Source organism: Symphodus melops (genome assembly GCF_947650265.1).
Source record: "Symphodus melops genome assembly, chromosome: 1".
Classification (NCBI taxonomy): domain Eukaryota; kingdom Metazoa; phylum Chordata; class Actinopteri; order Labriformes; family Labridae; genus Symphodus; species Symphodus melops.
Window position 1 is genome coordinate 41,654,938 of NC_136691.1, and position 26,933 is coordinate 41,681,870.

The window sequence follows — 26,933 nt, forward strand, 5'->3', positions numbered from 1 at the left end:
ATGTTTGACTAGTTTTCAGTTAAAACAAAAACGCTTTGGTTTATCCATCAATGTAAAAAAAAAAGTATTCTGCTGACCAAAAACTGTGAAAAGAGAAAGATAGGGGTGAGATTGTAGGATTTATAGGGGCCATGGGGAGCTATGGGGAAGATGAATTGTTTAAAAGTATATGTATGCATTGTTCTGTATGGTGGGAGTGAATTTGTGTATATTCTTTGCTTTAGTGTGAGGAAGTTTATCGTTTGTTCCCCTTGACTGCAGAGTGGAGATGCTGCATTTTGTGTTATTTTTCAAGACGCCTCCTCAGCTCCCAGCTTCATCCCTCATCCTGCACACTCAGCTAAAATGGTACCCCAGCAATCTATTGAAATGGTCTGAAAGCATTACGCACACAATGGAACATGTTAAAGGCAATGGTGTCTTGTAGCACTGTTGACACTGCTCGCTCTGCCACAGCAAGGAAGGCTCTCTCTGTATTTTACTTTTCAGTGAAAAAATCCAGAGGATGTTTGAGGCAACCGCTCACTGTCATGCTGCACCTTCTGTGTTACGCATGAGATGTGTAGATGATGTCTATTATGACTTTTCTTATTATTTCATTCGTGTTAGATCTGTTCCTTCATGACATTTTTCTCCCACAAGGGATAAGCCCTTTAACTTTTTCAGATTGAATGTGGAAATGACATGCAAATGGTTTCTTTTGTATTAAAGTCTGGGCCGATATTGCCCAAAGGAGGGATGAGAAGTGATAAGAAATGACTACTTTCTGAGAAACTAAGACAATTTAAATCAGACTAAATCAGCTGGGCGAGTGTACATGGATAAATTGTATCAAACTGTGTAGCAGCCAAGTTTTCATTTGGGCATTATGGACGTTTATCCATGCACATATTTGTTCATCCGCTGATCTATATATTAAAAAAAAATCTCATCATTCAGCCCCGTTGACCACCATCATCGTCTTCTCAACAAAAACACATCCATAGTCATCTCACTGGGGAGCTCTAGGACATTAGAAAACAGGAACTGACATGAAACCATTAAAGTTGCATTCAGTCTAAGTTCATGGCTCACTGTGCTGTTACATGGCAGTATGAAGAGTAACTACCACATCACACGCCTGAACCCTTATCAATATTATATGACTGTTGGAGCTCTATCAGTTACAGGAGCATGCAGAGTATCCTTGTTGTGTCGGGATGGCTTACTTAGACAAGTGTTGTCGGTGAAGAGGTGCAGGAAGTTCAAACACTCCTCCTCTTGGTTTCCACTGCCCTTACAGGTGCACCAGGGGGAGATGGTCCAGTTAGAGAAGCTGCTGTCGACATAGTTAGGAGTCATTTCTGTCCCTGTGAGGGCATAAACACGAGCACAGGCACAACATAAGCATACACACATTAGGACAAACAGTTATGGGTCACTAATGGACAATAATGGACCACATTTATAGACAATAGTATATAAAACGGACAACAAGATGTTAGTCATAGGAATGGGTTTGCACTGTTTGAGTTAATGGCAAGGTGAAGCATTCTGTAATGCTTTATTTTAGATGTAAAGAGGCCATTATGTTATGAATATTTCGCAAAGTAGGTGCTTTAGGAAGTGTGTGTGCTGTGTGAATATAGCACTGCTCTACAAAAACATTTTACTTTTCAAATGTATCTGTGTGGCGATGCTTTCAGCTGGAGTCAGAGGCGTTAGATGCACTTTGTGCAGCATTTTCCAGAGAAATCCCGGAAGCACCGTGGCATATTATCACTTCATACTGCTCAATTTATGAAACACGGTGGGGAAGCAGGGACTGATGCTAAAACGTGGACACTTCAGTAACCATACTGGAAAAAGAGAAGGTTATTTCTTGAAAATATGCATTTCAGTTGAAGTTTTGTGAAGCTCTTGGATTGAAAAATACTCCACTGCGAGTCCAAACAAACTTGTTTAAACAACATTTACTATGAGCAAACAGGTGGCCATCAGGTGTTTTAATGAAGTAAACGAACCTGCTCACAACTCCCTAATTACTTCCAGTAGTGAACTGATGTCCAGTGTGCTTAGGGAGATTTGTGGCCAGGAGGGAAAAAGTCTCAGCTCCTACTGATAAATTGTACAGTAGAGAATGCTGATGTCACACTGTCAGACTAACTATCAGACTGTATCTCACCATAAAGCTGGAAAATTAGAAACATGTTGTGGAATGTGGTGCTAAATGGAGCCATGGCTTTACTGACCTATGAGCCTTGCATAGGAGGCCAGGCAGGCCTGATGATTGTCTTGGTTGGGACAGGTGCTCACTGTGTGTGGAGTCATCAAGCAGTTCACCGTGTAGTCAGCCAGCCTCGACCTAAACAGCAAACGTGAAGCACAGCACAAAAAGAGGTGAGAGGCATCTGACATACATACACATTCACAAATTCAAAGCACATGTCCAACATTTTGACACCATTAGTCCCTTACAGCAGCTGCCAATTGTGACCAACATCAAACTGGGAAAGTATATTCAACATCTGTTCCCGGGCCATTACAACAGGTGGCTGGAATAGCAACCAGGTCTCACTAGCCCCTCTGAGCCAACAAGCTATTTACTACATTCACAGCAAGCAACATGGAGCCAGTGGCTGTGCATTTGTGTAAAGATGAGAAAGCTATGATATGACTCTTTTGGCTGTTAATTCCATATTTAACCTGGACATCTATTTTGTTTTCCAAAGTAGCTTTCCACCACAAACCAAGGGGACCTTATAAAAATAGTAAGTTTGGTTTCGGTGTGTGTTTGTGATAAGAGCTCTAAGTCTGTGAAGGGCCCCAGGGTGGCATTGCTAATCCACTTAAGTAGTTTTATTGGGAGTAGCGTGTGCAAAGTTGCTCTGTCTGTACTGTTCACATCACAACTGCCCACTTAGTGAATCACAAACCACTGCATATTTCCCTCTCTCCCTCTCTTTAACTCTCTTTCTCTGCCAGCCATGACTCATGTTCACTGACCTAGTGTGACCACTTTTTGCAGCCTTAAGTTCAAAGGTACTCTGATGTCCCTCAGGCTGTTTAGTCCTTAGTCCATACACACATGCACGCATACGCGCAGACACATGCACGCAAGCACACGCAAACACACACACACACACACACACACACACTCGCACAAACAAAGAGACAGTTCTAGTTACGACCATGGACTGGATTTGTTATTTGGCTGGTCTGTAGTTGGTTGCTAATTCTTGGGCCACTTACTGCCTTATAAACAACAACGTATACATTGACTCATGATAGCTGCTCTGATAGCCTCCACTGTTGATCACTGTCACAGTCAGGAATTTGCAGATTTTTTTTTTAATACATGTTTTCATTATATTGAAAAGGTTACAAAAAGATTGATGGTTGGATGCAGGCCATGGTTAGCTTAGCTTAGCGTGAAGAGAGGAAACATTATGAAAAACTTGCCTCATTTAAATGTGTTTGCTAAAAACACGTGTTTTTCCCACAGTTGGTCAGTTTCAGGCTCGCTGTTTACCACTATTTCAGGTCTGTGTTTGAGCTTTGATTCAAACTAACTGCAGTAGTAGGAAAGGTGTGTGGCAACATGGTGTATGAGGCAGGTGAATAACTTCATGGATAAGAGTGGAGTGAGGCCATTGCAACAATGAGTGTGAGCAAGCTAACAATCGCTTAGCCAGCAGTGAGTAAGAAATTCTACATCACAATATAACAAACGTTATTCGTTTGAAGGTTCCCTTCATATCTGAAAAAAGCTGTGTGAGGTAAGATCTTTTGTTCTTCTTTCTACGACACATGCAACAGGATGGTTGCAAAATTTGTTGACGTATTCTATGCTTAAATCAAAGCTTCAATGTGTGTAATGCATATTTTGGCTGTAGATATTTCAGGGTGTTCATGTGTTCATGAGCTTTATAAAAAGCTAATCCTAATACAGAGTACAGTACCCCGAGATGTACTGGAGTACAAACGTAAATACCATACAATCTAAAAACAAGAGCTATTTATAAGTGCTAAGTCTTTAAATTGAACATTTTAATCATCTCCATTATTGCAGTAAATTTACTTTAGTCCATCATACTTAATCCTACATACTCTTTGGATCCACATTTTGTCACCAAATAACAGTATTTTATAGCAGGTTTTTTGCATTAAAATTCACTAATCAAAGATAATTAAATATGGAAGGGATTTGTTAACTCATTGCCTATTTATACACCTGCTGAATTAGATTATAGTTAATGAGAAACTCTGACAAATGCATCCACAGCTTTGATAAACTGATGAAGAGATTCATATTTTAAAAAAAACAACAAAGTGCTGAGGCTGCACGCCACTGCATGCAACAGCAGCCTAAACAGGTAGAATATTAATGTCACACACATTTACATACTGCCTCTTCTTAAAATGTGCATGGCAGCTATATCACTTATCATACATTCTACAGTGATGACACTTGATCCCTTATTCATCATTTTGGGCCTTTTTCATGAGATTCTGGAGTAATTGGATTCAATGTGATGCATTGTAATGAAACAGAGGCTCTACCTGCATGTTTATCTGCAAACTGTAAATCTGTTGGGTTTTCTTTTTTCAGGGAGAAAAAGGTAGGGACACTGACATCCACGAAACTCTGAAGGGTTCATGCAGCCATAACACAATGTGCAAGACACATAGTCCTTCTTTTGTTGCAGTGAGTTCTGCTTACTGTTACGCTCCATCTCAACTCTGAGAATACGAAGGGCGCAGACAAGCAGCTTTGGCTGAAGGGGGAATATGGGGTGATGGGGTTACAATCCCTCTGTCTGTCTGCCTGCCTATCTGTGTGTGTGTGTGTGCCTTTCACCACAGCATAGATGCAGTCAGTGTTGTGTGATGGGCTCAGGCCTCCAGCTGCTAACCCTACTCAGACTCACTTCATTACTCTATCTCCATCCGCCCTCCTATCAAATCACCCGGAGAGCCTCTTGATGTGACATGCTGCTAACATCACATCTACAGCCACGCTTCAGAAAACTGGACGTACGGCTGCTCTAGCGATCTCTGGACATGGAAAGACTCATGTGGATCCACACACACAGACACAGACACACACACACACACACACCCACACACCCACACGCACACAAACACAATCAAAATGACGATACACATTACAAAATGTTAAATCTCAGAGGAAAGAACCACATACACAAATCCATCCCTCTCCGCACCTGTCCTCCTCACTCAAAGCCATCCATTCCTGTTCCCTCTTCAAAGAAGCCACTTGTGCCCACAATCACAGCATGGATGATAAAAAAGACACACCAAACAGTGGGGAGAGAGAGAACAACTCTATTGTGCCTGCACAGAGCAACCTGTGGACCCACATTTGTCTATTTTCATGAGCAAAGGTTTTTTGCTAACAAAGACTGTGGATGTCAGATTTCTGTAGAAAAGGCAAAGAGCCCTAAAGATTAAGGAAAGCGAACAAGCAGTGTGTTTCTTTCAGATGCAGAGCTCTTTCAGACAATGACGGCTTAAAAACAGTAATTTAAAGTTTAGAGAGGTGTCAGGGTGTTCAGACAATGGCGTTCCAACACCGGGATGCAGCAAATTTCATGACTTCCACGGCTTTCCATTATACCTCAGCAAAGCGCCACTCGCTGCTGAAATTACAGGCTGTCTAGCTCAACAGAGTTTTATGGTCATTTCAGCCACTCAGCCCCCAGGGAAGTGGCAGGGGAGCCCCCACTGAGGTAGACTTCTTTCAACCAACCTGACACTTTAAACACAGTTATTCGGCTGAGCGCTGAGTGCCTGTCCATCCAGCTTGGCAGTAATAGAAAACTAATGGTTTTTTATATGGATTCTTATATCTATCACTTGATGCCAGTGACAAACAATGTGACTCAAATCAGATGAGTGTCAGTTTTGGAAACCATTTCCTCATGAAGGAGGAGGGCTGGGAAGAAAAACACCTATCAGGCTGCAGAGTCCTCTAATATAGCTTCCTCTCTACATTCAAAAACAACAGTCTATTGAGAGTCCTATCTGGTTTAGAGACTTCCCCTCCCTGCTCCTTCTGCAAATATGAGTTCTTCTATGGCAGATAATTTCTGTTTAATGGGAAATTACAGCGCTTAACTCTTATCAGTCATTCCCCCAGTCTTCAGCCTGGAGAGGCTTTAGAAATCATATCTCAGAAAGCAACAATAACCATGACACAATAGCTGCCAACAAAATAGAAATTACAAGAAGCAAATGAAAGAAACAAAAGATGTTTCTCCCAGCTTTGTCTCATTTTCCTCTCCTTTCTTTTGTGCTCCACTGACCTTATCTTTCCCCCCTTCTTCTCTCTCATTAAAGTCGTGATGTCACTGTCGTATGAGCTGATTGTCACGGCAGCCTCCAGTGCTCGTGTGCAAACTCTCAGTAAGGTAACTTGACCCTGGTTCAATCAATAGGACTCCACAGCGCTGTGTCCTTTTTGTCATTGTATGTAAAATGCAGAAAAGCAAACAAACATGGGCAAACTAATAGTTGACGTAAACCTTTTTAACAACGTTTTCTGCATGGTGCGGCAGAGCTCATTATGTCTAATGACTTATTATAGAAGCTGTAGAAAAGAGCACTGACCTTGTAGGTTGAGTTCTATGAATATATTTTCATTAAGAGGGTATGACATCCGTCAAAGTTGTACTTTTCTTTCCACTGAAAGAAAAGCGACTTAGGGTTGACTTGCTACCATGGCAAGCAGTCTTCTCCAGTATTCCCCCCCAAACCTGAGCCTAAGAATGTGTCCTTGTTGCTCTGTTCTGAGGTGATTGCCTGTTTCAGCCTAACTTTGGTTTTAATGGATGGAAAAATGGAAAATTGTCAGTTTCAGCTAAACTCTCACCAATTGTTACCATTTCCCCTTAAATGTGCCTTGACAAAGAACAACCGTTTATTCTAGCAGCACTGTACTCATTGGGGATTCCCGGTCAATACTCAAAAAGGGCAATGTGGACAGATGGCATTCAGTCAAAACATAAGGCAGTTTAGCTTATCTGTCACATGACACAACCTTTCGCCCTCTTACTCAGCAGAGACGTGAAACAAGCAAAAACTGTCTGGTGTCATCTCCTCTACATGATAAAGCAGAAAAGTAAAACAGAAAAAAAAAGACTTTCATTATCCAACTTTTTTCAATTTTGACACTCACTTATGAGTGATTGCATTATTGCTCAGAAAATAGTTTTGTGATTTGGTGAACCTTTATTTCCCCCCCCCCCCCATGGTTTTAGTTTCTAATCGTTCTACACCACCCCCAGCAGATGTCTTACAACCCTCTACTGAGTGTTATGTCATTGAGATGAATGCTAAATCAAGTGTGCAACACACAAAACCCAGAACTGTCAATTTGGTGCGGGATGAGTAGATTATTCAAGGTTATCTGAACTCCCTAAATACTCTCTCCGAACAAGGCAAACAGCCATCCCACAGATAGAGTGTACACACCAAACAAATGGATGAACCGCCCTTGAAAAGTGACAGAATTAGCAGTAAGCTACAGAGCAGATATTTCCAGTCATTCAATCTATCAGTTGTGTCAAAGTGTTCAGAAGAAAGAAACATACATGCTGCATCGATCAGAGAGACTCTTTAAGTACAGGGAGCAGTTCAAGTAAGAGTGATAAAAGTGAAAGCGCTCGTCCTAATTGACACATTGAAAACCACACATAGACCATGTTGTAGATAAGTTTGAGGTCTTATTGATAATGTTTGCATTAATAATAAATACTGTGCGGTTAGAGGAAGCGATGTAACGGAAGGATGAGGCCTATAGTCAGTAATGACTGCAGTTTTCCACAATACCATGTTCCCTAAGAGATTACGGTTAGGAAAGTAAATGGTCATATACTAATCCATGTATCGGAATTGAATGCACAACTCTTTCTTTCCAGCTTCTGCCCCATCCCTCTCATTACCTATCTTCCTCTCCTCCCTCTCACTCTCTCTCTCTGTCTCTCTCTCTTCCCTCTTGCCCTGTTTTTTCCGCTCTCATGTGTAGCAGGGAAGCTGAGCACGTCTCCGCCTTAGCTGAGGTCTGATTAAAAGCTGCAGGATGCAGCAAACTGTACTATGTATGAGGAAAAGGTCACCAATTGACACATGCTTTGCTTGCAAAACCAGAGCTTTACAATATCAGAAAAGACATTTCTTCTTTATTGTGTGTATTGAGAGTAAGGGGAAAAGAGTGGAGAGAAATCTGCATTTGTGCTTTTACACTGCTATCCTTGTGAAGACCCTGGAGAGTGAGGACAAACTGCAGGAATGAGGACATTTTTTATTCATTTCTCGATTCGTCAATAGGGTTTTTTGAGAGTTGACGTTTTTTCCCTGTCAAATATCAAAATAAATGTTTTAAACCTGCTTTAATCGGTCAGTATGTATTCACAATTGATTACACCATGTATTACATGTAGACATGTATAAGCATGTCCACATAGCAGGCATTTCAGCAGCATTTCTTTATTGTCAATTTCATGTCAATCTAAATGTATATGCTTCAATTTCACTCAAGACAGCTGTCTATACAAGCCAAGACATATGTGCTGCATATCTTTTCTTCTATTTCATTTCATACTCTACAAAAAGTGTTGGTACCTCGCAAAAGTTAGCAACCAGCTGTGAACACATAGGAGCATTTAAAAGTTAGAGGTAAAGAATGGTTAGTGGACAGGGAATGCATTGCACATCCTCTCTAGTACGAGAGCCAAAAGTGCATTTTTGTGTGAGACAGAGTGAGAGTGATGATAAAAGTGCCAACACATTTGGATTTCTTTGGAGTTTGTCTCTGACGGATACATGGTAATGCCATATGGGCCAGTGATTCTCCCAACACAGTTTCCCCTCAGTGGAGGCTTGAGTTGTCAGATACAGCAGAGTGGACTGTAGATTTAGGCCAGTGTGTGCGTGTATGTGTGCGTTTCTGTAGAGAAAATGCAGTATCCTCTGAGTTTTCTGCAAGGAAAGGAGGCCTGGTAAAGTATATCTCCAAAAGTGGGTCAGGTTACCTGTACAGTGATCGATTGTCTCTCAGCTTCCCACTTTTATAACCAGTGGCCAAAGAACTCAATCAAAGAGCACCCAGAGAGCTTGGAGACCATGGGATATTAATCAAAGATAGAAGTGTTGCATTGATCCTTAAAGACAATCAATATTGTACACATATACAGTATGACTCAATGCTCTCTGGGTTATAGGCTTCACTGGACTTGTGTTGCGTGGACTGACATGGAAATGGATTGGGAGTTTCTCTGCCTGCATACATGCATGCATGCACACACACACACACACACACACACACACACACACACACACACACACACACAGACACACACACACACACACACACACACACAGACACACACACACACACACACACACACACACACATTCACATGCAAACACTACACCGCCCAAAACAGCACAACCAAATATAGCCTATTGTCACTCTGTGGACTCAGTATTCCCATATGAATAGATGTTGGATCCATCGGAAGGATGGTGAGAACACAAGGTGGAGAAGCTGAAAAGAAAAAAGGAGCGGTGACAAACACACAAGCGCCTGTTTGTGTCAGTCAGTGCGAAAATATGGAAGAAAATAATGTACTAACTGCGGCAAAAGAACAACCAGGCGTAAGAAATAAGAGCTCCATTAAGTGCTTGTTCTGTGTCCATTTACAGTCCCAACATCTCCAGAGTATTTCAACAGTTTTCTCCACAGAGACCAGGCGGAGAATGAAATCTTTCTGTGCAATATGGCACCGAAGCCCAAGCCAAAATTGTACATTTCAAAAGCCTTTCAAACAATTATTTTTTGTTTGATTGAGCTCTGGGCTCCACCTGGAAAAATCTGAATGGTCTCCAAAGGCACTTTCACAGCCAGTCTGGCAACCAACGTTTAAGGTAAAGTTAGAAAATGTGTTTTTTGAAGGCCTTTTCCATACTGTAAAGCAAGGAACTGCTGGTCTCTCCAAGCTGAAAATGAATCATAAAATTTACAGGTATACTTTTGTTTTGTACACCTATTTTGACTTGGAGTTTTTTTTGCTCTATGTCATTTTCTTCTTAACTGTGGTTTGGGGGGTGTTAAGCTGATGTTTTCAATGGCCTGCAGGGTCTGCTGCAAACATCCATAGCTGTGTGACCAAACAACTGACCTCCAACCCACTGCAGTAGCTTTACAGCCCACATCGATTCTGCAACCCTCCCTTCCTCCCTCTCATTATCTAACCCTTACTCTCTTCCTCCTCCCATTGTATTATCCCCTCTAGGTCCCCCTTGTGTTAAATGAAAAAGGCCTAGAATACCTGTACTTGTGTTTTCCCTCCATTTGGACTTGGACAGGGAGTCCCAGGAAAGACAAGGCCTGTTGTTCAAGGATTGCCTCTCACTTTTATCAACACATCTCTTAGAAGAGAGAACAGGATGATGGAAAGTTTTTCTAGTGGTGTGTTAAGAGTGCTAGAATTTCTATGAATACAAAGTTTTGGTAATGCGTTTTCTAGTGTTGGTAAATTGCCTTCCTACCAGAGGTCTGTGGATTAAGTCACCATCAGCATAACGAAAAGGTATTAAGTTGAATTTGCTCATAAAATGTACTGAAAATTCATAAAAAATGAAGGATATCTTGCCTGAATATTTTCAAAGTCCTTCAGGGTCTAGGACTTTCAAGGATTCACAGATGAAGGTCATTGAGACAGACAGAGAACGCATGGAGTGTCTCTCACAGGATGATGGTGACTTTGGACACCTTTAGGTAGGATATAATGACCAATCAGAGACTATTGTCAGCTTGACACTGACCAACGACTTCTCAGTTTAATTGAAACGTTTAGAAATTCTCTTGCGTGGCAGCACTTAACCACTGCAGGAGAAAGCAGCAGCCGAAAGCCGAAGTCGAGCTCAAAGTGATTGTGTGCTGAATGGTTTGTCGGTGCAGGCCAGCATGTGTCCATAATGTATGTGTGTTTGTGCTCATCGAGCTCTTGACCTCAGTGGGGCACAACGCAGCCACAGATAATGAGCTTTAATGTTCTATTTCATCTTTCTCAATAAGGTGGTGCACAGCAGACACCTGCAGGCCCAAAGGTCAAAGAAAGCAACTCAGCTTGAAAACAGATTACACAATGCAGGCGAGCAGGTAATTATTAAGACAATCATAAATCGGAGAGGAGGTGATAGGGTTTCTCTACTTAGTGGCATGGCTATTGTATTTAGTGTCAGAGGAGAGGAATTGGGTTTTCCCCATTAACTTTCAGCCTCCGAGGCTCTATGGAAAGTGGATAAATGTGACATCAATAAACTTCTAAGAAGGAAAATGTCTGCATGTTTAGAATTTCATGTGACTGTAAATCCTTCTCATTTCTTACAGCAACAATTAAGTCAGAAAGGTTATCCAAAAGACAGCAAAAACAAATTCAACAGAGAAGTAGCACAACTTTTCCCACCCTTGTATCAATACTTTCATTGTTATTTTCACTGTGCAAAATATCCAATGTTGTGGGTATAGAATATGCTTCAAGTAATTTTCTCTAATATGTTTGTTGTTGTGGTCACAGCCAAAACGTATTAAGCGCATTCCAAACCTGCCCTATTAAAGCAATAGCCAACAATCACTGTAAGTGGTTTTCTGAAGAAGCAGCCTCTGTCTCATTTCCTTGCAATTAACTGCAAGTAAAAGAAAAAAAAACAAAAAACAGTTAAAATGCTGTCATGTTCCTCGACTATCAAAGTCAGACAGCCTCTTGCTTGTCACTGAATTGTTACAGTTGCCTAATAATCTGTCACCCTGGGAGTTGAAAAAGTTTCCCTGTCTGATAACTCATGAGTATTAATTTTAAGAGTAAAACTGCTTTGGTCAAACTCCATTACGCTCATAAATGAGCTTTTAAATGCTTCACATTATTGCTCTGACCCAAATTTCTTGCTGCAGACTAATGATCTCACAGCATACCTTCTTGTCTTCGCCAGATGTAACATAGTTCAGGGTGGTTTAAAAGATCTTGACAGCTGATTGGGCTGAAAGTACAACCGCTGTGTCTGCTCTCAGCAGCAGCACTAACACAAGGAAACATGTCACGGCTGGGTAGGTGTGAATTGAATCCGGCCGCTTGAATCCAATAGTGGCCTCATACTGGCAACGTGATCCACTAATGTTTTGTTCAGCTTAATTGAGCGTTGTCCCTTCAACTTAGACTCACATCTTCATCCTGCATCTAATAGCTGCAACTTCCCTGGAAGTCTAATTACTTTGCTCGCAAACTCACAGAATGGAAATATACAACTTAAGGATGTCACAGGGACGTAGCAGGGCAGGCTGTCAAACACGAGCTCCCTCTTTTGCACGGATTCAATTTTCTTTTATCATATTTTACAAGAATATAAGATGATGATAACTCCTTCAAAGACACAGTATTTTCAACTGCCCATCAAAGGAAGGAAACAGAAATGCACATGCATAGGCACACAAATAATTTCTGCCATATACATCCTAACCACATACACAAAAGAAAGCTTTTTACTTTTCTGTATCCCCCCCCCCCCCCCACACACACACACACACACACACACACACACCACCAGCACCACCAAATCCCTTGTGTCTACTGTACCTGCACAGGGAGTCCTGGCGACAGACCCTCCGTAGCTCCAGACAGTTGGGTTTTTCCTTATCTTTATACGAGCAATCAGGAACGATCGTCTGCCTGCGACGCTCTGCGCAGCCCTCACTCTGGCAAGGGCAGAAAAGCAGCCGGTGGCTGAACTCGGTGGGCACGCGGTCCAGGAACAACCTCAGTGCTTTGTGGCAGCGCTTCTTACTGCAGGTCTCGCCCTTGTTGGTGTCCTCCTTGCTGCAGGTAGCAATGTAGGCTGAGCGTTGCCTCTTACAGCTGCCATTGAGGTTGCAGGCTTTGGCTGCATCAAGACAAGGGTTGCAGTTTTTCTCTGTGTCGAGACAGTGGAAACCTTTTGGGGCCACAGTGAGCATCCCTGACATAGGAAACAAAGAGAGCATTTAGTGACTTTAGTGGTGCTTAAGGAGAAAGAGTTCATGTTTGAAGCACTTGTCAGTATTTTTTTTTTACCATTTTCTGTACGTTTGCAGAAAAGGGATCAAAACTGCTCTCTGAATGCACATAAGACATATAGTCTATAGTCAGCAGAAGGTTTTGTTATGATCAATTAATAAAACAATAATCCCTAAACATCTGAAAGTTGTGGAGTTTATTGCAAATATTAGATTTGAGGTCTTACAGATTCTTCAAGACCACTGTGAAGCTAGGAAAACGATGAGGAAGCAAAAACATTGAACACATTTATACCAGAGACAGAGCAAGTTTGATGAAGGTGTAGGTTGCAGGTACTGAACGTTAAAGGAGTCACTAGAGAAGGCAGTTCATGGCCTTATAAAGAAACATCTATGATGGTAATTTACACTTCCAAGTTCGTACAAATCAACAGTAAACCACTGGAGGGATGCCTGTAGCACACCTCCACTATAACTGCATTATTGATTCAGTCTGTTTCAAACCTTGAGTGAATAGGAATGAATTATGCTATGATTCCAAATTGGATGTTAATACATTATTCATTTTCAGGTAGGCCTACAGCTATCATCATCATACAAAATGTATTTGATTTAACACAAATGATACCATTTTTCATTTGTCTTGCAATTCATACAGAAGTAGTTTTATAGAAATAACATTAAGGAACAGGAACTATTAGAACATGTTGACAAGAAGCGTATTCATTTGATTTCTAATCATAGGGCAACAACCCGAAAAACTGATATAGTGGCTCAAAAAATGGTAAGTTCAAGGACTTGGCAGAAATCGCAACACTTACTTACTATGTTGGATGGTCCAAGCACAAGACAATCTTTTTTCAGGGTGATCAAACACAAAAACATTGCAATTACCCCTAAGGGTGTACATCATGTTTGTGGGAAACAGATTATGCCTTTAGAAGATAGTGCATATACCGCAGTCGTACAAAAACACGACTAGTTCTGACATAGAGCACTAATAAAGCTGGATGGTGTTCAGTTGTGACCCCCCTCTCTTGTATTCAGGGTATATTAGAGACGTTAACCTCCCTCCCCTGGAGATAATGATATTTCAGAGGTCGTAGCAGCATGGTGACACCCAGAGAGATTCATCTCTTATTCAACAGAACCAATCTCACTCTGTGTCTATCAGACAGCCCGGAGCAGGAAGAAGGAGTTTTATTTAAGAAGGGTGGGTGGTGAAGATGCTATATTTTTTCCAAGTCGTGCATTGCATGTTATCAATCTGAGATATGGGATGATGTGGAACACAACAATTGAAAAAAAGGGAAAAATAAGCAAGTTAATGATTTGGTGGTTTTAAATGATCTAAGGTAAAACACTGTCACTGGGAAAAAAACAGAAACAGAATATTATCAAAGGAAGAATAAAGCACTCTTAAACTAGGTTTAACCCACACTTTCAATTAGATATGTCAAGGTTAAATGTTTCAGGCATTTTGATAAACATGCCCTGTGTTAAGAGACTTTTAAAAGATAGGTGTTGGAAATAATGCTTTCTTCTTCAGCATTTGTCACAGAGCCAACAGGGGGTGGCTTTCTCTCTTTATTCGAATGATAAGACCATTAACTTTAATGACACTTATTAAAATAAGACTTCATTATAGCATCAAATGCAGTGAGTTTATCCTTGCTCTCTCTGAGGGGAGAGGATAAAATGTCCACAGCAGATGTCTGGCAGCATCAAAAACTTGTTAGTGTAGCAGACTGAAGAGTCAGACAGATTTGTGCTCAAATAATTTCCTTATGTAAAAGCTATAGACTTTAAATCTTGCAGACAGAGAAGGGGATAATTAACTGAGCTAGAAGCAGCTTGGTTGATCTGTGATTACAACGGGAATCCAACGAGGGATGACTTTTTGCACTGGGCATGAAGGGGCCGAAGCAGGGCCAAAGTTTTACTTAAGTGGGCCAAGCTTAGCTGAGGCGTGCCTAAAGGGGGGTAGTATGGTCCAGCTGGAAGGAGAAGTTAGCGGAGCAGGCTGTCCAGTGGTTCAGGAAAAATCACATTGATGGATTGCAACTACTAAATCTCCCCTGGCCATCTGCAGGCTCTAATGTGGGCCACTGAGGGGGTCCGGAATGAAAAGAGAATAGGGGAAGGAAGAGCTACGAAGATTTATCTGACCAAGCAAGGCTGAATCCACTTCTGAGGCTGCAGCGATTGACGAGATTTTACTACCTCTGATTGGAAAGCTGAGATTGAATCTGTTGCTCAACCCCAAAAAGATGTCCTGGGGCGAACATAAGAAACAAAGTCCATCTGATGCCTCTGACGTGCTTACACACAAACAGGATGATACGATAAGAGCAGGGATGAGGAGGAGGAGGAGGAGGAGGCAGGAAGTTAAGAAGAGGGGCTGGGAGTGGAAATGTGCAGTATTGTGTTACAGAGTTATAATTGATTTTCCAAGTGCATTACAATGAAGGTTTTGAGCAAACATATTGTGCTGTAATGAGAGGAGAAAGGGGTTGATAAGCTAATGACACAAGACATATAAAAATGGAAAAAGCTTTAGGGGGGGGGGATTGAAGACTGGAGGTTGATTACAGAAGCTGATCATGACAGAGAGAAAGAGAGGGAGATAGACAGACAAGAAAATGAGAGGATGCTGACTAACAGATTAGACAGACACTTAGAGAGACATGCTGGGGAGCTTTCAATTAATCCAGCCTATAATTCAGGAAAGATGTGAAACTCGGGCTCAGAATAATTAACCCAGTCCATCACCGTGCACTCAACAATTTTCAGCATCACAATAGTTCCACGATAGTATACACTGTTCTATTAAGCTACCCTTTCTGGATGTTGTACTATACATTACTGAGAGGCGCTGAATGACTGGAGAGAATGAAGGGTGGATGGGTTCATTGATTGACTAAATTGATGTAGTAAACACAGAACAGTAAGTGTCATTGAGTGCAAGTCTTAAGTAATGTTTTTTTTGCATGATGCATTGGTACCTGTTGGCTGCAGGATAGGAACGCAGAGAAGTTTTAAATGGGTAAAAATGACTGAGGAGTTTGAATTTGTCTTTTGTTGCTTACTCACGGTTGCTTCGTGTTCCTTAGCTTCCTAATGTTTATTTGAAGTCAACTACAGTTAAAGCACCATCAATGCTTTCCGTGATCCTTGCCGTTTGACTGTAAATAGGCTTTTAATAGGGCACACTCCACTCTATGGGCATCATAAATTAGACTCCACTGATGGTAATGTGGTGGAAATAACAATCTATTCTTTCCTCACATGCATTACAGCACACTGAGGGCAAGGAAGAAAAGGAAACATGTGAGAAAGCAGAGAGGTAAGATGTGAGATAGGGGACACCTATAAGAGGACAGATGGAGAGAAACAGAAAATTACCTTAAACCTATGCTCCAGTGGGAAATAAAAAACAGAGGATAATAAAGAAAAGCATAAAGGTGTGGAAGGTGGCCGAAGTACATATGAATGAGAGGGAGCAAATAAAACATTCACGTACTCTGTATCTGGATTTGTATGCTTTTTTTCCCAGAGTGTAAGGGATCTTCTTTCCACAGTAATTGCTCTCCGTCAGCCTAATTTGAATTCTGCATTTCATATATCATCCCATACTCAGGGGACGCTGCGCTGCAGAGGGGAGTTCAGTCCAGGTTAGAAAGAGGCTCTTGGCTCTGGGTTTGTTCTCAGTAATTAGGAAAGGTGCCAAAGTTTGGATTTAATACGACCCTGGGTGAGCATGTGAGAGCTTGTTAGGGAAGTCTTTAGTCCAGACCCTGAGGAGCATGTCAAGCATCTCTGTGTCAAAGGCCTCTTCAGTCATTAGCTCCTTACTCTGTGTTTGCAGCAGGGTCTCCAGAGGGTAGAAAGGGGAGCACTGGATCTACAACATCATCTCCCTAAGCCTTACTGAGGAACTTAGAAGCAAAGACGTCATCAGAGAGGGAGAAAGACAGAGAGCTGAAGAGTTCTTGAAATCTTTTGTTCTCAGGGATCAACCGAATTTTTACATCTGAGCAAGAAATGATCACTGGATAGAGAGGTAGCGTGCAGATGAGAGAGGGAGCGATGGGAGATGGAAATGATGTAAAAAGAAGACTAAATATTTGTATTTGAGGATAAGTCTGTGTGTGTGTGTGTGTGTGTGTGTGTGTGTGTGTGTGTGTGTGTGCGTGCATGTGCGTGTGTGTGTGTCTGTGGGAAATGCATGTCTAAAGGAATTTTAAATCATTGTAAACACACTTTTAAATAGTTGAGCTGTTTATTAGAACCTGCATTCAAGTTCCTCTGGTGAAATTCAAAGTCTGAGCGTCCTCAGAGGCCCCCTCAGTCTTAATATGCATGTTGTTTTGCTCTCTTAAGCGTCTCGGGAAATAATACAAAATGAATTCAAATAATCTGACAAGATGCGTTGTTAGGGAAAAGCTACCTAATATCATGTCAATAATCTGCTTCATTCTTCTATACCATTATGCAGGTAGGGAATAACTAAAGCAACACTGACTACTATAAAGGGTCTCTGATAAGAGAGCTTTGTGCAACAGCTCTCATTACTGACCCACAGAGAGACATGCTAATGCTGGGCTAAGGGTAAACTGATTAAAAAGTTCAAAAAGAATTTATGAAGCATATAAGCAAAGTAAAATGAACACACACATACACACACACACACACACACACAGACAGACAGACAGACAGACAGACGGACGGACGGACGGACGGACGGACGGACGGACGGACGGACAGACAGACAGACAGACAGACAGACAGACAGACAGACAGACAGACAGACAGACAGAAAAACTAAAGCCAATGTTGCAGAACAAACATTTGCTCAAATACACTTAGACCCCTGCGGAAAGAGATCTTAGTGTTTGCTTAAGTAATAGTTATTGTTTTGTGGACAATGTGAAAATGTCAAACATTTTAAAAGGATGCTGAGCACGGCTGTTGTACCGGTACCTCTCACATTCCTCCCCACCGGCTGCAGAAACAACTGCATTTAATTGGATGGAGGGCACAGTGAATGGAGAGGTGAGAGGCTCACTGCTCTGAGTTAGAAGGTCGAAACTAAAAGATGTTAAACTTAATTCCTGGAGGGGATGCAGGATTGGTGCTGCCCTCTGCTCCTTATATGTTAATTAGCTCAGTGCTGGGTCAAGAGGACAGAGTACATTTCATATGGAGCATATTAACAAACGCAGGCAATGATATCTTTGCATGCTGTGCGTAACATGGCATTCATTTGGGCTTTGATAGGCTACTGCTGCATTGTGGAAGGACTCTCTGCAACATCCTTTGTACATAATGTCCTATTGATTCAAGTGGAGGGGTTACTGTTTCATACACCAACTGTGCTTTAAGCCATCAAAAATGCATTGTACTGCATATGTAGAGTCTTCGACAGGAGTTCTGCATGCAAGTGAAAGCCAAACATCTTCTGGGGCTAGCTTTAGCTGGTGAATTGGATTAATAAATGAATTTGCAGCTTTTTCAGAATATTTTGCGAACTACTGACATAAATATCTCAGAATTTGGGCTGTACGTCAGAAACAAACGACACATTTTACTATACAGTCTTGGTGATTTGAAAGATAATTTTTTACTATTTTACTATTCCTACTATTTTATATACGATTCCAACTTTGTTTAGTCAAAGTCGATTGAAACTGGTCAAATATGTCTTTCAACTAAAGAGGTTTGATGCAGAGCCCGTATTATCAATTCCTTCCCTGATCACTCAGCACCTTATTATTCTTTTTTTGTGAGCAATTATTTATTTTGTACTTTATACACATATGCAAAGAAAAGTTTACAAGGAAAAAAAAGGCAATAACAATAAAAAAAAATAAAAGATTAAAAAAAAGCACCGAATTATTCTTAAAAATTAACAGTGACAAAAGAAGTTAGAAAAACATTTATTTTTTCAAGGCTGAATGTCCTCCTTAGCTTTCCATTGAAGCAAATACTTACTGAGATTGTGTTGCAAGTGACATTTAAGTTTGCTATGTTTAGCTCAATGAATGCAGTGCTCCTGATAATGCTTTTGTATACTATTGAATTGGACATGTTGCAGGCCAAATAGGTTTTATAGTTAATATTATTGGGCTAAGATGCTTAGGTTTTATCATGTATTAATTTCCTGCTGCACATATACACCTGTGAAATGCATTTCATTCATGCATTGTTGTCTGCTTCTGTCAATGTGAAGTACCACAAGTAAGACTCATGTGATCATATGATCATAAGGACCAAAAGTCTCTGCTTTTGTTTTTGATCATGTGTTCAGCAACTCTTAAATATGTTATCAAATCTCTACATTTCTGCTGTATTGTATTCTATGGAGTGCCATCTGTGTGTAATGCAAAACAGAGATTTCAAATTAAGCATCTATTTCTCCATGTTTCACTCAGTATTAAACACATGTATGTTACAGACATTTTTAAATGACAGGAAAGTGTGAACATTATGTGTTCAGCACATTATGCGGGTCATAGTGGGGTTTTTGTAGCTTTAAGTTTTTAAGAGAGGGACTTGATTCAAAGCCGTGCAATTGTGTTAAAAAACAGATTCAAAACATATTTCCAACATCAACTTCAGACAGGAGCTTAGTGTTTTTAGTTGTAGGCTGTGACAATATTGTGGGCCCTTAAGTTGTCAAGAACACTCCTGAAGGAGAGAGAGACCAACAACAATTTAAACTGCATTCCCACTTGCTTGTAACAGGGTGTAACACCCTCCTTCAGGCAGCGGTCGGTTTTGTCCCCTCCACATGTTTACTACTCTGCTCTCTTTCCAACTATCATCTCCCTCATGAGATGACCATACCCTCTGACCTTACACTGACAGCATGATGTAACAACCTGTTTAGTGTCACAGGAGTGAACAACAGCAATAAGCAGCCTGGTGAGCATGTGTGCAATGTCACACAATGTCAAACATATGACACTGCGAGGACACACTGATAGAGCTCCCCTCATCCATCCAACCCTCTGACAGTCAGTATATTGTAAACTATCTGCAAGTAAAATCTTTTTAATTCTGCTTTGTTATAAGCATTGTAGATACTTTTACTTGAAGTTAGTGAAGCCAAAGACATACTTCTAAGGTAAATCTAATCTAACCTGCTTCTTCAGAGAGGTACTTCAAAGTCTTTCACAAAGTTTCATTGCTTGTTGCATATTTTTTGTAATTTTATTTTTTATTTTTTTTTAGAAACTCTATTTATCCCCGAGGGGCAATTAGCGCACCAAGCGTTTGACCACAGGAGCAGTGAATTGCATACACCCTGACAGAGCAGGGGGAGCAATTCAGGGTTAAGTGTCTCGCCCAAGGACAACAGGAACTGGATTCTTTTGTGACACTAAGACCAGTCCACTATGTCACAACACAAACTACATCTGCTTTCACTCTCTCTATAGTGATAGGCCTGGCAGTGAGCAGCAGATGATCTATCCTGTGCCTCACTGCCAACATAGCAAAGAGATCAGCAGAAAAATGCCTAGCAGTGTAGATGAGGGCACTCTTGCTCTGGATGCCACTGTACTGGAAACATTGATGATATAGGTTCACAAAGTAGGAGCTGGTTTCAGTATCGTATTTCTTATTAATAAACCCAACGCATTTTAAGGACTCCACAGGGTTAAATGTGTTCATTGTCTTGTTGCCTGTGCTCATTCAGTGTATGCAAATCGTCCGTTCCTACAGCAGATGTGGAAAAGACTACATGGTTCCATTAGTAGGAGAAGTCAGTGTGAAATAGTTTTGCAGGTATCACCCAGGGCAATACAGAAACTCTCCGTCTCCATAGTTCTGTTTAATTTTACCCTCAAAGTGTGAGTAGGTACAGTAGTATAGAATTTCATTTCTATTACAACTCCTGCCCCTTATCTTCGTCCCAGACAAAAAAAGTTTCAAAATAGCAGAGATTATTTTTCAATTTCCTCTCGGAGAGTATACATTCCCCTGTCCTTATCAACTAAGCTGATATCAAACTCTCCCTGGGTCTCTGTGCAGTTTAACATTTATAGATGTGATAAGGAAATTTTTTTTTTGTGGTTAAGTAATCGAAGTGAGAAGTATTGCCATAAAACAAGCGTGTAATTACTTATCTGTTTGCCTGTGGTTTTCTCTCAGCACCACGATCAATTACTCTGTCCTCAGAAATGATAAATAATGAGGAAAGCTTGAGGCTAAACAGGTTTCATAGAGCAAATCCAATATTTCACCTCCGAGAGAATTGAGGAAACAGCTGAAGCAAACTGGATATGGTAATAAGTCCCAGTTGTATCTTAATAGGTCTATGTACTGTATTGCACTCTTTGTTTCATCACAGCTCTTGTTATCGTATGACTGTGAGCTGAACAGCATCTGCTATTTGTTATTATCCTGCTTGATAGTTTGGTGTCATAGAACTACTGATCATAAGTCAATGAACTTTAAGAATTTTGTCCACTTGCTCAACTGTTGTTGATGCAGCTTGTGTCAAAGGCTCACTTTGAACTACATTCTATCCATGTTTAAACAAACACTGATTCTTTCAAATTTCAAAGTCTGTCATTTTTACACACCTTTTTTCCCAAACACCATACAGCCTTTTAAAAATTAGGATCATGGAATATGAGAAAGGACATTTGTTTATAGTTCCTTTTACATAGTATATATAGTATTTGATAGAATTACATGTGGGGCTACATAATCAGGATACGTTGAAAGGCTTCAATGTATCCTAGTTGTGACACGTCCCACTCACTTGAAAGTTTGTCCTGGTACAAAGTCCTGACACATGAATATTAAATCAGTGAAGTTGTTTATGACTGTAAACATCTGGGCATTTCCAAACACTCAAAGAACATGTTTTAGGATTCTGCACTTTCTGAATGCTTTCTAAATGAATATGCACTTAAATCAAGGAAGGCAGTTTGCCATAATTTCCAAACCAAAAAGTAATCAAAGCCTGCACTTTTCCAGATGTATTCTGCTCTCTCTTCTTCTTTCAAAAAACAAACACGCACATGTTCAAAAATAAATGATATACTGATGATTTCAAGCTGAGGAGATTACGCAAGAAGCGTATCTTGTATCTCCTAACCAAAGCTGATACATCAGCTGCACCAAAAGGACATTTTCTGTATTCTGTGTTTGTAAATTGCTTTTGGCAAGAAAAGGCAAAACAAATGTGAAAAGAACATCCTCCGGAAATTTCTGTCAGATGTGGATGAAAGAAAAGTATTGAATTATCAGGAGACTGTTGCCTGCAGCTCTGGCAATGGATAGGTGTGACCCCTGTGTCCAATCACACCTATTGTACAACTTGCCTCTCTGCTCTGCATTAAGAAAGAAAAAAACTCTAACTGTGTCTTATAATAAGATCTGCATTGATTAGTGTAACCATGACAGTAATAACCAGTAAATTAAAAGCAGGCTATAGCTCCCCTGCTGAGTGCTTGGCTGTTTAATTAGAAGACCAAAGAGGAAATCAAACTGAAACCAAATCAATAGATGGGGAAAATGTGGGCTATTATAATGACAGTATATGGCTACCTCGCAAGTGTACAACAGCTGTCGTATGTCACTAGATCAACTGAACGACAAGCTAGCACCCAGTTATTCAGAGGCCAAGGACAGTGACTGGTGGAATGCCAGAGAAGAAAAACACTATCATCTCACATAATCTAAACCAAATGAAAAAACATTCCTCCCTCGCTGGAACACATATTTACATTTCCCTCAAATGATTAATCACCAAGTGTTCACTTGAGATCAAACCTGTGATACCTGAAGAGATGGAGGCCAAGCGGAACACGTCAGGCTGCCTATTTGGAGCAACAGGCTCATACGGAGAGGAGTCATCCATGTCTCCACCTGAAACAACAAAAAAGATGAGAAAGATTCATTATCATTCACATGGGCCTGCGCTGCACTTCACCTTTCCAGCAGATAAATTAATCTTAAAACACGTTTCTATTAATAATCACATGGAAATGTTGTGTAGAATGTATTTTATCTCTAATAACATCTGTTTTTTTTTTTTTATTGAAATTCAGTCTGTGATTTGTGTTTTGCATTGAAAAGCACATTTTTGGAAATGCGTCAGTAAGGCCTTTTTCAATTTCCCCTGTGATGGACAGAATGTGTGTTTTGGATTCAAATGCAACATTATAGTGTAATGATATCATTTCCTAGAATCAGATTGGCTGACCATGTTCAAGGAAAGTATGAACGGTTCGTTATTTTGTCCAGGAAAACTGTTCATCTTGTACAAATCATTTATTTTTTGAGAAACTGTTTGTTTCTGCTGTGGTTTAAGCAGCTGAGGGACTACAGCCCAAACAATACACATTTCCCCTGCTAACAATGAGTAGCACAAGCTGTTTGTAAATAATAAAATTTAAAAAATCAAATTAGCACTTAACGGGCTGAGTCTCTCCCATGTGCTGGATTCTCTGTAGGCCCTAATCCCTCATTTAAAATTCATAGCCATTCGGTGTGATTGAGACAAACCCTCCAGTGTGTAATAGCTTGGCATTCTGATCCCAACAGAAACCCGGTGAGGGTGTTTTGAGGAGGGCTGTGAGGTCCCGTCTGCAGCAATTGAGAAAATATGAAACCTGTTGGTACACGACTATGCGATCAAAACAACCATCAGCAGATCCAATCGGCAGATAGAGAACATTGTGTTTATCCTTCCCAAATGCTTTCATAAAGAGGATGCTAGCTGATAACATGTAGTATACTGATAACAGGTAAAGAAAGCAATTGTGGGATGTGTATCTCACATGTGTCTTTGTGTGTGTGTGTGTGTGTGTGTGTGTGTGTGTGTGTGTGTGTGTGTGTCTGTGTGTGTGTGTGTGGTTGTGTGTGTGCGCGCGTGTTTGCATGTGCGTATTTACCAGCATATAAAGCACAGAGTGTCTTATGTCTCTAGTGAACATAATCTTCAAATAAGAGTTAGAAATGAACACTGTGATAATATCTGCTATGTGTTTATACGTCACCACTGAAATCAAAGTCTTTCAATTTGAATTTATACATACATTAGAAAATGCATATGTATGTAAAGTGGCACACAATAAAATGGAAGGGCTCAGAAATGTAATAGACAAGTGAACGACGTGAATGTTCTATCATAATTTGTCCACATACTGTAGTAAAGGAAAAGTAACCACTGTGAATCTTTAGAGTCCTCCATCAATATTGACAATAATAACAAGCTGTAGCAGATCAACCAGCCATTCTCTGAGCACATATAGCTTATTGACATCTAGCACAGTTGAGGATTGTAAGCGTGTTTCAGTGAGAGAAAAGGAGGAGGAGAGTGTGGCCACAGGCACAAAGGAGAGAAAAGAAAAGACAGAGAAAATTGTCGGAAAAAACTCAAATGGGGTGACAGGAAGACTTAGAGATAATTACCTAAATCCTCCAAGTTTTAAGTGCATTTGGTTTGACTTTCTCTTTTGTATTGAACGATATGCATGCACATTCATTTGAACGTTTTTCTGTCTCTATTTTTATCCAGAAGACTTTGCATCAATCATATTCAAATGTATTTTCTACTCTGTATTCCTATCTAATGATAGTATGTGAAAGGATGGTGGAATCGAGATTTCTATAATGACAACAAATATCTTCTAGAGCTACAGTGCTTTAGAAGCATATGGAGACTTCAAGACATCAACTTAACTCCTCAAACATTCGAACATCCATGTTAGCACTAGCAAAAGGCTTTTTTGAGTGTGCAACTAAGAACGTTTTGTGCTGTGCAGCGAAACATGAACTAAGGATATCCCTTTATTTTGCCAAAAGCAAAATATCTTGTAATGAGGTTTCTAACCATTTTGTTCAGGCAGCTTCTTACAGAGAAGGGACGCTTCACTGCACGATCAGCCAGGAATCAAACAGTGTCATCCACACTTAATGTGTCCAAAGAAGAAACGCACAGTGTGTGCTGTGGTGTGCCGATGAATCAATAATGCTCAATCCAAACCTCAGCTGTTGTTAATAAAATTTAAAAACGTATTATAAATGTGCTGTGGAAATAAAATTGCAAAGCATGCTATAACACATGCCCTTAGGAGGTACAGAAAAACAACACCACAGGAGGCCTTGTACTTACACAACAAATAACGGCTCTTTGACAGTAACCATATTAACCATTATACGTTTTTAATACAGAATTCTTCCCAGCTGTTTAGTGATAAGATGTTTTTAGCCACAGAGTAACAACTTATCACTGTAATTAAGCCTTTGTTTGACTTAATTTGCACTGATAGTAGGGAGCATGACCGGCACAGCTCCTACAGACTATCAGGCCTTTCCTACAGCTCAAGCATGAGAGGAATGCTGCCGTTAAGTGGATTCAGTCCTCTTCGGGGTTTATGAAGCCGTTAGGCACCATCACTCATCCTTTTCATATGCATTATCGATGAAACTAAACTCCTGAGGTGATGGAAACTGTCCTATGGATTTTTTTGTGACATTCTTGGCAAACTATTTATGGCTGGAAGCAAAGTCAATTTAAATATCTGTCATTCACCTTGTTTTGTTTTTTAAAGGTGCCCTGTACTGATTGTGATCCTGTTTCGTATTGATTTTATATTGCTATAAAATGCTATACCTGTTTTCGCTGCAGGCAATGCTGACAGAAGACTCACCTCCAGCTTCATACAATATTTCTTCTTATTCATATGATAACAATATATTGCAACATTGCTTCATACTCTTATATTAATCACAACACATAGAAAGCTTAGCACAGACTGAGCAGCCTGGAGCACAGCCGGAGGTCTTCTACAAAGCCCTGCTGCTTGTTGCACGAACTTTGCTGCAACAATATGTGAGCGTCAGAGCTCCGAAAGTTTACAAATGAGCTGTCAGTAGAGATAAGGTTGGCAAGAACACTTTCCCTTTCCAAATACGACTAAAAACACACTTGCATTTCAAAGAAATGTATCAGAGAAAATGCTGGAATCCTATTTCATATCATTTAAAATATATGCTCTTATCTTTCCCCTGACTTCCTCCCATAATGTGCTTGTCCCAACACAGAAAAGATAAAGTAAAGAGATACCACAGTTGGATCTTTCATCAAATTGTTTAGGCGAGAAAACAAGTCAAGGCATAAATCCAGTTAACGGCTCTGCTTTTGAAGTAATATTGACATTTTAAACTCAATTTAAAACCTTACAAATAGAATATTGGATTACCTCAGTATAATAATTCAAATCACAATTCCAATCCAGCGTGGCGTGGTGGGCAAACACAGCTGAGGAAATGAGTGCTGAAATTTCCCCCCTTGCCTGCAGCTATGCAACTGAAATGTTAATATGAGTAGTTACACACTCACTAACCTAAATCAACGTTTTAGTACCTGGTGTCAGGTGCTTAATGTTGAATGTGGTGTAAATCCTACAAAAATTGAAGTATCATCTTTAGGCCATCATATTAGGGAGGAAATTAAAAATGTGGAGCCGAATATATCAGCCTCTTCTCATGGTTGTATTAAAAACAAACAAAAAAAACCAGGAAACTCTTATTTTTATAAATTAAAGTCATTATAGCTGATATTAAGTCACTTAAATATTAACTGTAAACAGGATTAGTGCTGCTTCACTGGTAACCTAGTGATGACGGCCCAAATGCTTAAGCCGACTTTATAAATTGTGTTTGACTCAGTTGTGCTTTGAGTTTCTCCATCTGGAAAAAGGAAACTTGGCGGACTTGTTTCAACAAGCAGCTATTTCAATTAATGATGCGTAGAGTGAAGCAGAGTGACAGAGAGGGAGACGGAGAGAGAGAGAGAAATAACCATGCTGTGATGACAGCCGCCAGGGCTGCTCGTTGACTTCCGTGCTGCACA

At 40.4% G+C, this 26,933-nt stretch overlaps 1 protein-coding gene across 2 annotated transcripts in view; it reads right to left on the minus strand.

The window, feature by feature from the left end:
* LOC306838166 (GDNF family receptor alpha-2-like) overlaps positions 1–26,933 on the minus strand; it is a 43,783-nt gene that overhangs the window by 8,531 nt on the left and 8,319 nt on the right. For both annotated transcript variants that reach the window (XM_079366181.1, XM_079366182.1), the window contains exons 3-6: positions 22,853–22,939; positions 12,639–13,017; positions 2,232–2,344; positions 1,209–1,349 (exon numbers count right to left, since the gene is read on the minus strand). In XM_079366181.1, coding sequence (XP_079222307.1) covers positions 1,209–1,349; positions 2,232–2,344; positions 12,639–13,017; positions 22,853–22,939 — 720 coding nt within the window. The remainder of the gene's footprint in view (positions 1–1,208; positions 1,350–2,231; positions 2,345–12,638; positions 13,018–22,852; positions 22,940–26,933) is intronic.